At 44.8% G+C, this 15,880-nt stretch overlaps 1 protein-coding gene across 1 annotated transcript; it reads right to left on the bottom strand.

Annotated features, from left to right (window-relative positions):
- Positions 1-2,370: 2,370 nt before the first annotated feature.
- Positions 2,371-15,615, bottom strand: LOC118780339 (AMP deaminase 2-like). The gene is made up of 17 exons (XM_036532782.1): positions 15,516-15,615; positions 12,018-12,142; positions 11,476-11,606; positions 10,815-10,926; positions 10,482-10,668; positions 9,957-10,098; positions 9,046-9,135; positions 8,578-8,707; positions 7,654-7,848; positions 7,135-7,266; positions 6,774-6,937; positions 6,320-6,446; positions 5,396-5,559; positions 4,609-4,729; positions 3,779-3,952; positions 2,997-3,107; positions 2,371-2,710 (listed from the first exon to the last, which is right to left on the bottom strand). Exons 1-17 carry the CDS (start codon positions 15,598-15,600, stop codon positions 2,489-2,491), a joined length of 2,412 nt encoding a protein of 803 aa, XP_036388675.1. The 5' UTR covers positions 15,601-15,615; the 3' UTR covers positions 2,371-2,488.
- Positions 15,616-15,880: the final 265 nt, after the last annotated feature.

Genomic DNA, 15,880 nt, shown 5'->3' with positions numbered 1-15,880 from the left:
TCTGAACATGTGCAGAACCCAATCAGAGATCAGAAGGTGGGAAAGTAGGCTCATGCTCGTGTGCTCACAGTAGTAGGGTCTGAGAGGGGATAATAGACTGTCTCTGCTTTACTCTGGGGAGATAAGCTGGGGTTCGGAGCCAAGTAGGCATCCTGGTCCATATGATTTTGCAGAGAATGTCAGGACCTCTCACGTGCCAGGAATTGTTCACATGATTTCAGAAGTTCAAACTAAGCAAAGATGCCTCAAACACTGTCCCAGCTTTCTTTAAGAGGGTTCATTCTCATTTTGTCTCTCCCAGTCTGGAACTATTAAATCTATAATAACTAATATAACTCTGTATAACTAATATAACTCTAATATAACTATTTATATCTCCAGTTTCAGGTTTCAGATTTCTCCTCCCTAACTTGCTTCTTGCCAGCTCTAACAATAGCAGTAGAAATAAAAGAACTACAGAATTAAAACGTTACATAATTTTGTAAACAATACCTGGATTTAAAAGAGGTGAAAACAAAAAACATATATTAACATTGAAATATAGTTTAGCTGCAATGATTGTGAAATCTGTCTGATGAACAGCTGAAACAGTGGCAACTACACATACGGTCCGTCTGAAGTTCAATCTGAACTCAACGCACAATGTGGAGTAAAGAAGCAGACTGCTCAAACATTTCACACTGTGATGTAATAATGTATATAATGTGTCACATCCAGGGCCCCTGGCCAGCCAGAGGAGCAATGATGAAGATGGACCATATAATTGATGGTCTAATGGAATATGAATTCAAATTAAGGGCAAAAAATGTCTGGATTTGTCTATGAATGACCCTGAGTACACTGTTCAACAGCCTGACCCTAACTGAACTTGAGTGACTGTTCAACAGTTTGACCCTAACTGAACCTGACTCTCTTACTGTTTGACGCCTGACCCTAACTGACCTGTTTAACTGTTTAGCTGTTTAACTGGTATAGCAGCAGGGTTTTGATTCTGTATTCACCCTATGAAATTTTGAATTAGAACAAAAAAGGTGAGTAAACGATCCAAGATCTATCTCTAATAACTGAGAAATATTTCACAATTGTTATTATTTTATCATATAGAGAACAAAAGGTACAATGTAATCAGCTGCAAATGAGGTATGCTTTTAATCTCCTTGAGTTCCATGTCATCGGCCTGGCTTCACTAAATGAGCATAATTGCATGTGGACCCCCTAGAGAGGACAACATTATTTATTTGATTTCTTTAATAGAATTTACACATGTATGCACGTTCCCAAACAATATAATATCCTACTTTGTATAATGTATAAATCTATCTCTAGCAAGCCAAACTTTTTGCAAAATGTTCCACTGGAGCAGTTATCAAACATTTGCACAACGCCCGTTAATTGATAACAGTACTGGCCACTCTTCCTTATCTCAGGCGGCTTTCCTTCAGAATATACACTCACATACTGACAAGGACGTAATCACATATATTCTATTCACTTTATATTCGCCAGTTATTCAGCTCTGCATTTCTTCCTTTGTACTCCCATGTGTTGGAGGCTCTGGGGGTAGCATGGAGTTCTGGTGCTGTTTCTATTGCTGTGCTAGCTGCAGTGCACTTATGTACTTCATTGGTACTTACATGGAATCAACACTGGTGTCACATGCAGAGTCACATGACAGGATGAGGGGCTTGGAGTGGGAGAAAGTGGGGTTCAAGCCCACATGATTGTAAAACATACAGAGATTAGAGTGGCAAGCTATCACTGTCTGAAAGCGTCACAGCTAAACAGACATTTTCATTTTATTTATTTATCCTTTATTCAACCAGGAAAATCCCACTGAGATTGAAATCTCTTTTGCAAGGGGGACCTGACAAATGAGGGGCAGAGGGGGAAACAGAGAGGGGAGACAGCACATGGTCCTAAACACATGTGTGTTTGTGTGCAGAGAAATGACATTTAACATGGAATCTGAGCATACTTTTAAATAAAGTCACAGTGAGATAAATAAAAGCAAAAAAGTAAGGGGGAAGAGAAAACCAGAGGGAGAATTGAGTAAGGAAACAACACCAATAGCAATACTAATAATAATGAATCACATTTATTTGGCACCTTTAAAGCACTCTACTCTGTCAAACCACCACTAAATGAAGAGGAAAACCTTAGTGAGGAAGAGCATGAGAACACTGAAATATGGAACAGATTTCATACCTAAAGGGAATCCAAGGCAACGCAGAAAGGGGTGCTAAGCTCCTTATCAGAGAGGAAGACCCCAGGGAATCCTCAGGGAATGAGCATGTTAAATGTACCTCACTTATTCTTCATTACAACACAATCTCTCTGTGCTAGCATAGACATTTTGTGGAGTGGCTGGCTTTCAGACAGGGATAATAACTAGCAGCTAGGTGAGGAGATAGACAGGGACCCCTCACTCCGCTGGGTAGGAATATAATGAGTAGACAAGGACGCCTCACTTTCCTGGGGGGGGGTCTGCTCATTGCCCTCCAGGGATAGTACCATGGAGATGGAAGATGGAGTCCTCCTCCCTGATGCTCTGCAGCTCTTCCGTGCGAACTGCATGGGTGATCAGGTTGAGCTCCTCGCACATGGTCTCAAAGCGATAGCCCACGCGGATGTCTGGCACGTTGGTGCGGCGAATGTCATTGCCCTCCTGTCCTTCTTTATTGTAGTCAGGCCCCAGCCAGTGACTCTTGGTCTGTGGGAATGGGTAGGGACAGAGTGCATCCACAGTCTCCAAAATGAACCAAGTTCTGCTTAACAAAGGACATATAGGAACCTTTCTTCATACAGCTTGACAAATTTGCTTCTATATTAACGGTAAAAGATTTATAATTTTACTGTATAAAAGAAATAAGACAGGTGAGATGTATGCGGGGAGGTGGAGAGGTGGGCGTATACAGAGGAGGTGGACAGCTGGTGAAACATGGTGCTGAGAGTGGCTGAACCAGAACGCTGAAGGTGTAGGTGAGGGCGTCTCATACCTTATGGGAGAAGCCACTCATCAGCACGCTGTTCCTGGCCAGCTCACACATGTCACAGGAGCTGAGCTTCCACACCTGAGCGGCAATGCTGTATTCCTCCATCAAGGGCTCCTGTGTACAGGTGGACACACACACACACACACACACACACACACACACACACATGGACACGCACGCACACACACACACACACACACACACACACACACACACACGGACACACACACACATGGACACGCACGCACGCACACACACACAAGGTCATGAATTTTATTATTGTCATTTTTCCTCTAATTGCCAAAAAATCCTTGTGCAATTTTCTGTTTCTCAAGAAAAGCATTGATTTGCAGAGGAAATTTAGCCACTGTCATTGGTCTGTGTCTCTGAAAGAGCGGCAGTGTAGCATAGTGGTTAAGGAGCAGGACTTGTGACCGAAAGGTTGCCAGTTGCCGGTTCGATTCCCTGATGGGGCACTGCTGTTGTTCCCTTGGGCAAGGTACTTTATTGTACTCACAATTGCCTCAGTAAATATCCAGCTGTATAAATGCATTAACATTGTATAAAACTGTAACTCTCACTCTAAGAGCGTGTGCTAAATGCCAATAATGTAATGTAATGAAAGGCAATCCTATTGTAGGTAAGCAGCTTCTGCTATGACATAGTGTTCCAGACTGGAATATGGTGGTCATCGGAGAAGGAAGTGTCCCACACCATGGACCTGTGTGCAGGGCAGGTGAGTGCATTATTTTGTGACTACAGGTGATATTTTGGGGGACACCAACCTTAGTGAAGTGGAACTGCAGGGGGTCATCTGTGGACAGAGATACCATGAGACCACGAGATAGATACTCTGGGAGGGGGTTGCGATGGTAACTAAGGAACAGGCTGTTGTTGCTGAGGGGTGACATGGCGATGCCAACCTGGGCCAGGTAGTACAGATACTGCAGCACAGGTGCCTGGGAGCGACAGAGGACAGTAATGTCACCATAGCTGTACTCAGATCAAATTCCTGTCTTTGCCAGTGGCAAAATGTAACATTTTAACAGCATTTAACATCATTTGGCCACTTTAGTTGAAATTGGTACATTAAGCTTTTGATTCCTTTACATCCATCTTCCAACCTGTGGAGGTCAATGACCATTTTTCTGCAGGCTTCAGAGAGCTTTCTGGCCTTGATCCTGTTTCTACATGAAATCTAGTTAATATTGAAGAACACCATTCTGCACAATTCTCTAACATATATTTTTTTCTTTAAGAGCATGTTTTTCTCCTAGTTAGTCAAGGGTAGTCAAAATAAATATGGTCTGTGACGATGTGCAAATGTATGATTTGTGTTGGTTTGTGATGTTGTTACAGTGCACACATGCTCGTATCATATGATGTCATATATCATGCTCATTGTTTACATGTGCATCAGGTCTTAGCCAAAATCAGCAAGCATTGTGTTGTGGAGGTAACATGAAATGAAATCGCTGCTGCAGTTCTCTGTGTTTGAGAAGCTTCAGATTACTGCTACCTTGACAGTTCAATCAAACAACTGCAATGATCCGCTATTCTCTATACTTGTCTCTGCTGGACTAGTGAAGCAGTGTTGTGCTTCGGAGGATCTCACCTTCCGCAGCAGTAGCCCATGGGATATGCTCTCTGACAGCATGAAGCCAGACACAAGGTGATGGATAGGCCCCGCCTCCCCACAGTGAGGGCGGAGCACAAGTGTGTGAAAGCCCCGCCTCCTGCACCACAGAAGAGTGAGGTGAAAATTATTGTACTGCCCCATACTGAAGGGGATCTTGTACTACTCACAAGATCACATGAGATATGTGAATTCAATCACTCCCTGGCGAGTTTCCAAAAGCACAGATTGGTATAGATTGAAACAGTGTGGACTGTATATATGCAACACACACTGTTGCTACTAAAGAAATAGATCAGTATAGTGGAGTTTTAGCCAGCTTGTGATAATATTCCAGTAATTTTCAGTTTCAGTTTATTTATTTTTACAGCACCTTTATTACTGTGAAGTAGCACCATGTGCTTTACAGGCATAATAAAAAGAAATAAAACAAACAGAACAAATGGAACAAAGACAGTTCATAAAGTTAAAATTAACAAGAGTTACAGAAACCAGAGCCATGTCCAGAAATAATAATAAATGCATCTCCATAACATATTAAGAACAATAATAAATAAGTGATAAATTAACAATAAACAGTAACCAAAGTAAAAATAAAACAAAGCAGTTCACACACCATTTTTTAATGTTTTGAGCTGTGATTTGAGCTGTGCATGTTGTTGTAACCAGTGATGTGTGTGTGTGTGTGTGTGTGTGTGTGTGTGTGTGTGTGACAGGCTAGGTATCTGTAGTAGCATCCTGGTGTTTGCGATGACTGGCCTCGTACCTGCGCAGGTGGTTGAGCACGGCCATGTTGGCGTACATGTAGTACAGGTAGTAGGCATATGGTGGGTTGTCTTCCTCGCTCCAGCTGGCTGGCAGAGGGCTGTCTAGATTAAAGATGTGATGTTCAGGCTTGGACTCATCATCCACACTGTCAAAGCCCACCACCTAAACACACATACAGACAGCACAGTATACAGAGATACATGCCTTTATCCAAATGATTTATAAAAAACAAAACTGTATTCCACTGCAGTCAATGATGTCCTCTATCCTGCCCATGTTGCTACCACTAAACTCTCTCCCTTCAGTAGGATCTCCCAGCCTGTGGTTCCAGCCATGTCACTTATTGAATATCCACCTCAATAGTGTAAGAATCCATTCAGTAACATCACAGAATAACTCATGGTCCAAAGTGTAACATTTCATGGTGTAGCTCAGTGTAACTATCATTAATGAATTGTTGCAAGTGAGCTGTGGTTTGGGAGTTAGTGTAATGTGTTGTAAGGCAAAATGAATGAAAGGGCACCTCTTTACAGCACAAGATTATTGAGGCCATTGAGATTAATTGGCCTGCTCAAGAGTACAACAGCGGTTTCCCATGATCACGCAATTCTTCAGGGCTCCTTCTCCGCAATGTCTCACTGCTGTCTCACTGTCTCATCACCTCATACATGAATCACTGTGTGCTTAGGGTATTGCCCTTTGATGCGACAGGAGATTATATGTGAAAATAAGAGCAGGCTGATCTTCCCTGGACTGTGTCAGCTAATAAGAAGGCATTATAGATGTTACTCACAGATTGTGTCAGGCAATAAGAAGGCAGTATAGATGTTACTCACAGATTGTGTCAGCCAATAAAAAGGCCGTATAGCTGTTACTCACAGATTGTGTCAGCCAATAAAAAGGCAGTGTGGATGTTACTCACATGCTGAAGGAAGAGGTGCAGCTCTGGATGGTCGCGAGGGCTAATGGTGACCTCAAATAGTGGCAGGAAAATGTTCTCCAACATCTCCTGGAAGTTAGCTAGCTGCTTCTTGGTGTGATAGACATCACTGTGGGAGAGCAGCTCAATCACTGACTATTCTACCAACTTAACTACAACCACATAACAGAATAGCCGCAAACTGTCACAATTGTCATAAAGGGTCAGAAACTCTCTTCCAGAGAATATGGCATTATTATATAAATACATGACAATATGGACAAATACTCATCAATATAAAAACAACAGTGATGCAAAAAGTTTCTTAGTGAACCAATCCCCACACAATCAAGCAAAGCATAATGTAATCAAAAAATAAAATAACTGTGGTCATATTACCAAATAAAGACTATAACACCAACCCTAACTCTGTCCCCTGAGGACTGGTTGCACTCACAAGAGGCGGGGCACCTGGAGGAGCCAGCGCACGTTGGGGGAATACAGTCTGTGCTGCACCGCCCACTGGGCAAGCCTGTCCCACTCATCCCGGGAGCGGCCATAGATGGAGAGACGGAGCTCCACATTCTGGTATTTACTCTCCTCCAGGTCTGCCATTACCTCCTGAGACACGAACACACACATATACACACACACACACACACACACACACACACACACACACACACACACACACACGCACGCACATGCAGGTGTGCACACACACCGAAACACAGACAGATACAATAATCTGAGCTGGCTCCAAAAAAAACAGTCAGTCTGGTGCTGTGGTGGTGATCTGTGATATGCTGTTTGCTCACCTTGATGATGTCACCAAAGTACTTCCCGTCAATGTGGTTGTCTGTCTTGATAAAGATTTCACGGAGGATGGACTCCCCAATGGGGTTGTATTTGGCATTGAATTTGTCAAAGCGGTGGAATGTGTTGCGGTCCTGGGGGGGAGGTCAAGGTTATACACTGAGTGACTCTGAATGAGGACTCAGAGGGATAAACCAGGATACAGTCTGATACAAACCCACAGCAATGCAATAAAAATTCACATGGCTACAGCTGCATGGAAACCACATCATAACCCTTAAGTGCTGCTTCCTGTAACTTGTTATGGCCTGTCTTTGGAAAACTATAGAGACAGTGCATTGTAGTAGTAATGGCTGGAAACAGGACCTCCTTAAATCAGCAGGCAGTTCTTTCCATTCTTTCCCTTCTCCCCTAGTAGCTCCACTCAGTCTCTGCTGCATCTCAGTTTCTCTGGTTTCACACAACCCCGACCCCCCCTTTCCACTCCCATCCCTCTCTCCTCTCCTGTCTCTGGTCCTCACAGCATGCATGTCCAGAGTGTCCACGCTCAGGTCAAAGGCCGTGAGGTTCATGCTCTCGAAGACCTCCATGAGTGTCTGGCCCTTGCCGTTCTCCAGGTGCACGATCTCTCCAGAGTTCTTCTTCATGGCCCTCTTAATGAAGCGCAGCAGGTGCTTTTGGTTCATGCAGGAGGAGGCGTGGATGTGTGTGTCCACCTGTAGGGGGAGTCAGAGATCAGCGAAAGTGTGGCTCACAGAGGACCTGTGTCATGAGAATGCAGAGATTTGGGGTCCTGCACACATAAATGTATGTTTAAATTAGCATTATATGATGCAATTTCTGATTAAATTAATTCAGCCCATTCCAATACCAACACGCCACACAAATTCATATGCAATGTAATCAAAGGTTGCATGTACGTAATTCTGCATGTATACAAGTTAATACTATAAAACACGTCAATATTTTTTCAGTTTTAAAGTCACTGCATTTACTTGATTCCAAGTCACATTTTAAAATGTTTTTTTTTGCAGGCAGAACACTGAGTTTGAGACAAACAAAACAAGAGCTGAAGCCTAAAAGAAATCGATTAATAAATGGCAGTCATTTTGTGGCAGTCAGACACTTTAATCGTACCATAATCTCAAAATGAATGACCTCCCCCAAAGAAACTGCAAACTGGATTCCAGTAAAACTTTAACTTTCTGCTACACAGATTTCAACTTTCCCATTTTCTCGTCATGTTGAGCTGTAGTAAGCTATCAATTTCACCAAGATTCCACTGGGTGGCAGCACTGCACAAGTCCTTTCAACCTCTCTCATCACAGTCCAGATATTGACCTGAGTCATAGATACTTTCTGCCTATAACAGACCTAAGATCAGCCCCGCATTCTAAGGGTCCCAGAACATTCAGGCTGTGTAGAGAGGGTGCAGACAGGCTCACCTTGCGGATGTTGTAGAAGTCTCTGTGGGGGACCTTCTTCTGTGCTGCCAGCTCCTTCATCTCGTTCAGCAGGACGTGCATCTGAAACCTGGAGCTCAGGTACTGCAGCCGACGGTAACAAAACGACTTCCTGTGGAATGCCAGCACAGACACCACATACACCATACAGCCAGTCTGCCACCAGGCACAGCCTGCAGTTCCACAACAGAGTGAGATGCAAGGGTGGACACCCCTACTCCTTAGATGAGTCTGGTGTAAGGTCTCATGAGGACACCTGGGTGGACAGCCCTACTCTTTAGATGATTTGGGCATAAAGTCTCATTAGGACACCGGGATGGACGCCCCTACTCTTCAGATTAATCTGGTGTAAGATCTCATTAGAATACCTAGATGGACACTCCCATTCTTCAGATGAGTCTGGTGTAAAAGGTATAATACTCTCTGGCTTTGTGTGCTTGCACCACTCACACTGGTCCGTTAATGATGAGGGCCATCATGACATTCATGTCAGCGATGTACTCCCGTAGGTCAGGGTAAGGCAGGTCCAACTCAGTGCTCCTGCAGATGAATGGGCAGAGCTTTTAGCAGGTCTGTCCTCCTCTCTGCCTAATGCTGGCAGCCCACAAGGGCCTGCTGCAGTATTCTTCAAATAGCAGGGCCTGTCACAGCATGCACCATGCAGCAGGGTAAGTGTATCTGTCTCTTTCTCATCTTCCCTTGCAAGTTCAGAGGAAATGATAGCATGTGGGGAGATAGACAGAGGCTGGGAAAGTGATCCAATGGTTGGGGATGCCCCCCACCCCTTTAAGGGGCTTAATTAAATGCATATACATATTAATCTATATGTTTCATGTTTATTGCACTTCAGCTTCTAAGTAACCAATGAAGACTATACAATGCACACTGTGGCAGAGGTTAGCCAAACATTGTTAAGGGGTGCAGTGGACCCGACCCCAGGAACACCTGTGTCAACCCTGGTTTTTCCCAGAATCCTCTGAGGAAGTACTGAGCTGGAGTCACAGTGGCATCCCGCTGTGTCATATTTGGATAAACCGTCTTTGTCTGAATTTGAATCTCAGCCTCTATCATCCCTGAGTGTGTCTCAGCAGCTTCAAAGGGAGTGAACCCTCAGGTTGTTACAGCATGCACCAGAGCCTCAGAGCTGGTCTGTACAGACTCACTCACAGCACTCAGTCTTCATGTGCTACTAAATGTCATTAGCTGATCCATAATAAACACACAGACTTTCTGTCTGAAGTAAATCACTTGGATTATTCCACATCAGTGAGTCATTGTTAGCTCTGACTGTTGTATGGTTAATAAAAGCCAGCCTGCACACTATACATTAAAGGCAACCTGGATGCTCCAGGATGTCTCACTTTTGCATAGGGCCGCTCCTGCTGTAGACATGAATCACACCATCCACCATCTTGCAGCTGCAGTCTAAGGGAGGGGGCATGTTCTCAGGATTCTGGTCCTCATAGGGATGTCGTTCCGAAACAGGGGGGTGCACGGAAGCATCTGTGAGGGAAATAGTGTCAAGTGAAAATTGACAAAAAACTGTTTGCGCCGTTCATCAGGTGGCTCCTGCTTTTCAGTCTCCATTTTAAAGTGTAGAAGCTTCTTGGGTGAGAGTGAGCCTAACCCTGGGACCAATGAGGAGTTCCCAATAGAATGAAGCCCCGCCCCATACTCAGGAGGGGGATAGGGTCCATCATGCAGGTGAAGATGCCATCTGTGCAACAGTGAAAAAGTGCACTACACTAAATAAACACCACACAAAAGTACACTTTTTGCATGGGAGTGGTTGTGGAGTGTGAATTAGGCATAAGAATATTTACATCCTCCTGGCACCTCTGAGACAGGTGTGCCTGCTTGACCTGTGGCATTCTGTGGCCTGGTACCTGCAGCAATGGGGGTTTCTGGGATGTCCTTGTAGACGCAGAGCTCGGCGGGTGTCTCGCCCAGCTGCCGCAGGTACCGGGAGGCGGTCTTGCTGAAGCTCTGCATGGACAGAGCCATGTACTTCTCTCGGATGAACAGAGCCTTCACCACACACTTTGCAGCATCCAGCAGGTCAGTGAAAGGCACCTGGGTGGGGACAGAGAGTACAGAGCTGCTGTTGTCACACTGCCTTGCCGTATGGGGCTATCTGCAGTTCAGTGCAGCACCAAGCGCTGGGCCCCCTTCTCCCTCCCCGCAAAAGCTCAGACCTGCTCAAAGTCCCGCTGTCTTACCCCACACTTCTCCTCCCCCGAGATATTGACGCGCTGATACTCCCTCTCCAAAATCAGCTCTCTCTCTTTTGGGGAGTGCTCTGGGGTCACTTTGCTCCGATCCTTCAGGAATCTGGAGGGAGGGGGAGAGAAAGAAAGAGAAAGAGAGAGAGTGAGAGACAGATGGTTCAAGACAAATCCTCCCTTAAAGTCTCAAACCACTCCCAGATTAAATTAACCATCCACATAAGTCACCCACTTTAAGTAAAAACAGTGTTTCAGTCTCATTGCAGAAAGGGCAGGTTAGGGTTAGGGGGCTCCACGTATGTTTCGGTTAGTCACTTGTGTGATCCCCCACTGAATATATGAAAAGGGACACTCAGTCCACCCTCCTGCCCATCAAATTGCATGTCACCCAAGCATGAAGGAGCTTTACCCAGGATAAAAAATCCCAAACTGAAACAAGTTTAATGTATTAAAACTGTACTCACGGTCAACTCCATTTAAAGCTTTCGTAAGTGGAGCTGTATAGCTTTCATATCTACAAACAGGAACTTACTGATCCTGGGTTGACTACATAGACCAGCACCCAACACTTTCATCTCAAATATCCCCTGGTCCTTGCTCAGCCCAGAGCACTGACGTGTGCCATAAACATGAACACAGACATAAGAACTCTCACTTGAAGTCCTGGCTAATCTGTCTTTCCAGGCGGTTGCGCCGTTCCTCCAGCTGCTCGATGGGGCTTTCTTCCGGGAACTCATAGGGAGTGCTCCCCATCTCACCGTCCACCAGGCTGCGTGAAAACAGCTCCTGTAGAAACCAAAGTGAGGCGGGTGTGAGCCAGAGACACTCTCACTCTCACACTCACACACAAGCATGCTCACACACACATTCACATGTAGGGTTGTCCATTATGACCCAACTTTTAAATGTCAAAATGTGGCATCCAAAAGATCCAGTAAGATTTAACGTAAATGCAATGCAAAATGTAAACGTATATGATTCCTGTGCAATATTTTAAAACAGCTTCTATTTTCAGCTGCAATGTTGTAGCATGTGGTATCTAGTGTACGATTGAGTATTATGTGGTCTATCTTTGTTTGTGTATTATCTGATCTATGTTTGTGTGTGTGTGTGTGTGCATGTTATCTGGTGTATGTTTGTGTGTGTGTTATCTGGTCTATGCCTGACCTGGAATGCCTTGTGGTTGTGGTGCCTCACCTCAGCGATCTCCTTGTACATCTCATCCATGGAGGCACGCAGTTCCATGGGGAGTGGTTTTAGGGAAACAGGGGTCCCAGGGAAGGAACGCTGGGAGGTCAGGGGATGTCGGATACCACGGAGGTCTGGGGGGGGGTCACAACAATTGACTTTTGCTATTGTAGTTAATTTTGACAAAACTATTGCTAAACATTTTAACATATTTTAAATAAACACTTTTTTGCACTTATTTGTTATTGCTTTGCCAATACGTCAGCTGTGTCAATAAACCTCAGGCCTGAATCAAACTGTGAACGATGGTAAGCAGCACCTGGTGTCTTCAAATTTTCAGCAGTCACTTCACTGGCAAGGTGACCAGTTGCCTAGCATTGGTGGCTTGTCTTAGATTCCCTTGGTAATGATAGGAGAGTTTGCTGGATTACATAAACAGAACAATGAAATCACAAGGATCTACACACCTGGTTCCAGATGCATTCCCTCTCCCATAAATCAACCAATAAAAAGCCACATGCAAATGAGCACTACCAATTATTACCAATAATTACCAAGAATTACCAATGCCATCCACTTACTCTACATACTGATATTTACTGCTATAACCTCTTTACTGCCAAATCTCTATTTACCATTCCCTACTTGCACCCATGATACTTAAGATGCATTTTATTATTATGCTTAGTATTAGATGATGATGGTGATGATGATAATAATGTATTATACATGGCAAAAACTAAGCTCTGTGGTCCAGGATCTAGCTGTGTCATTAGATGACGATGACCAAGAGCTCACAACATTGGAACAAATAAGTTTTGCCCCACCACAGATAGCGGTAGGTAGTCCAGCCAGGGTCTCCTCCTCTCACCACTCTCAGGCTCCCTGTCACTCGTCAGATGCCTGCAGGTTGTTTGGATAATGTAACTAAAGCTGTGCTCATCCTCTAATAGGTGCTTAGCTGACTGTGGTGTGAAAAATAGCTGCTGGTGACTGTATCAGATGGTTGCATTCTCTACCATATGTACCTAATGTGTCCAATAGGTGACTCCAAAAGAGGGCTGGATAAAGGGGAAGAAAACACACACAAAAAAAAAAATCTAATAAGAAACCTTTACTATAAGCCAGGGATTATTACATGATAACATCTGGAGTATTTCATATATGCAGTAGCTTCCCTGTGCGTAAAGTGCACAATGTTAAAGATCATTCAGTTAAAGATCATTATGGACTTAAAAATTATGGAAGTTGTAGGTGTCTTGCTTACAGGGTAATGGTGAATGAATAAATGAATGAATACTTTATTAATCCTTCAGGGAACCTCTTCTGTACATCACAGGCAAGCATAATATAAAGCAACTCAATATTGCAGTTAACACTATCTGACTACCCTGACTGATGAGCTGTTTAGACTGAGAACACACACACACACACAGACACACTTGGAGAATATCAGTGTTTACTGCTCTCCCCAGCTGATATGGCACGGTCAGGAGGGGGGCTGCCAATGCTGATTGTGACAGGTTGCTGTTTATGACCGTGTTGTTAGTACACATTTGGTCGTTTGCCTACATGTATAGTATGTGTACAGTACCTGTAAAGTATCTACTGATGTGGTATGTTTACATTTACACCTACATTTATTCATTTGGCAGACACTTTTATCCAAAGAGAGGTACAATACAACACAAGCAAAAAAACCATACGGAGTCAACGATATTAGAAGCATAGGTGTGTGTGTGCTACTCTTTCAACCACAGGGATTAACCAGCACCTCCAGCCAATCAGCATATTTCAGCACAGGAGGATAGGGATTACACAGAAATCCATACTGATCAAGCAGGAGGAAGGGTGTGCCCACTGCGCACATAGTACAGCAGCTGCTCTCTGAGCTCCCACATGCAAACAGCAGCAAGCATGGCAGAAATGCATGCTATATCAGGCAGAGACGAGTCTGGGGGCTGAGGGGAGCAGACAGCATATTGCCAGCCTGATGGTCACCTGAAGCCCTCCAAGGGCTTCGAGATGATGTATTGTGAGACACAAGGCTCCCAGCTCCCCCCTACAAATCATCACATGATGGCAATACAGAGCGCATCTGCCTTGCAAACCTGAAATTAAGAGATGAACTGCCTACCTCTTGTTTCTTGGAAGTTTATTTTACCACTTAGAAGCAGGAAGGTGACAGAGAGCCAGCCACAGGGAACATGCTGATGTTACTACAGTGTTACAGTCACAGGCAACCCTTCTTCAGAAGCTCCAATCACAGCAAGAGGGGAGGTCATAGGCACGCCCATCAGGCGAAGTACAGAGGTCAACAGGTGATGTGTACGTGTATGTGGCGTAATGAGCGAGGGTGGAAAAGAGAAACCAGATTCATCTTTCAGGGCCATTCAGAATGGCATTCATAAGAGCAGAACACCCTGATCACATAACATTGTATGTGATGTAAACCCTTCCTGGGAGTGTATGCCGCTGCATACACTCCCGGGAAGGGTTTCATAGCTTATTATTCCCCCACACACTGATCTGTAAGGTAAAAGTCATTTTCGGTAATCTCCACATCACTGTGGAAAATGACAGGCAGTTAATAGATCTCTTCAGAAACACCAGATTACATAGTTCAGATTACCTAGTTACATAATTCAATATTACCCTTACTACACAGTTTCTTGATTATCATGAACAGAGACAGGACAGCCCCCACAATGTGAAACTCTCTGAGAATCATGTCAAGTGATGTGAATAAAAACCCTGAGATTTAAATCATTTCATCTTTGTGATTTAACCCAGTGATTTCTATCAACAACATGGTTAAATATTTAAATAGTGTGGACACTTGTCAGACAGGAACAGAAGCCTGGCCTTTCATCAGCAAATCACAGAGGAAAGGCACAATACCCTAGGAACAGGCAGTTTCCAGGCATTTGTTATGGCTGTGATACTGAGCTAAGCCCCTTGTCATCCTGTTGATATCCACTGCATGACTGGCTGTGAGTAGAGGCAGAGGGGCCAGTGTCCGTGCAGTCACGTGACATGCATGGTCAGCGGTCTGAGGTATGAAGCATGTAGGTTAAATTACTGTTATCTTGTTCGTGCTCACAGCTCTTACCACAGAGTCAACCACTCAGTGTCTTCAGTTACCAATGTTTTTAATCATTTTGCAAACATACAATACAAATGTCGCCACCGTTTCACAAGCGCTAACTCTGCGCTGGAGCTCTGTATTCTGCTGCCTGTGCTTGTTGTAGCCTATGCGGCCTGTGTCTCAGATCCATTTCAGTCTGATTGGGATGGTGTAGATTACTGTCATCCCTCTCTCTGTCACTGGGCAGTCCCGCTCCTCACAGTGTGTGCTCTGCCACATGGACAGAGAATAATAAAACTGCTGAATCAGGGCCTGCTGCAGCTGTCCCTCCCACTACTTCTCCTTTCCAAACTGTACTGCACAACAAACTCCAGGCTCCCCGTTCCCATTCCGGCACCCGCCACCCCCCCCCGACTCACCAGGACTCGCACCGATTTGCAGGCTGCCTCTCTTCCTGAATGGGGATTTGGGCAGGGGCTTGCCGGGGAGCGGGTTCGAGGACATTTTTCTGGCTGTGTTTCTGTGGCGATCAGCAGAGAAAGAGCTGCTGAATGTCAGATGCGATGCGAGGGGGGGTGGAGCTGTAGTTCTGATGATGTTACTGCGGGGGCAGCATGGGCCGACAGGAACCCCGAGGCTGGTTGACTCCTCCCTCATGTCTCTGGCTCCTCCCCCTGCAGGGATGTGGTTGGAGGGTGCAGTGGGCCCCAGACAGTTTGGTTTCCTGAGCAACCACAGGGCCAGCTAGCCAGCAGCCAATCTGGTTGAAGACAGTGGTGGAAAG

Source organism: Megalops cyprinoides, chromosome 7 (assembly GCF_013368585.1).
Source record: "Megalops cyprinoides isolate fMegCyp1 chromosome 7, fMegCyp1.pri, whole genome shotgun sequence".
Taxonomy (NCBI): Eukaryota; Metazoa; Chordata; class Actinopteri; order Elopiformes; family Megalopidae; genus Megalops; species Megalops cyprinoides.
This window is presented reverse-complemented; position numbering and strand designations above follow the sequence as displayed.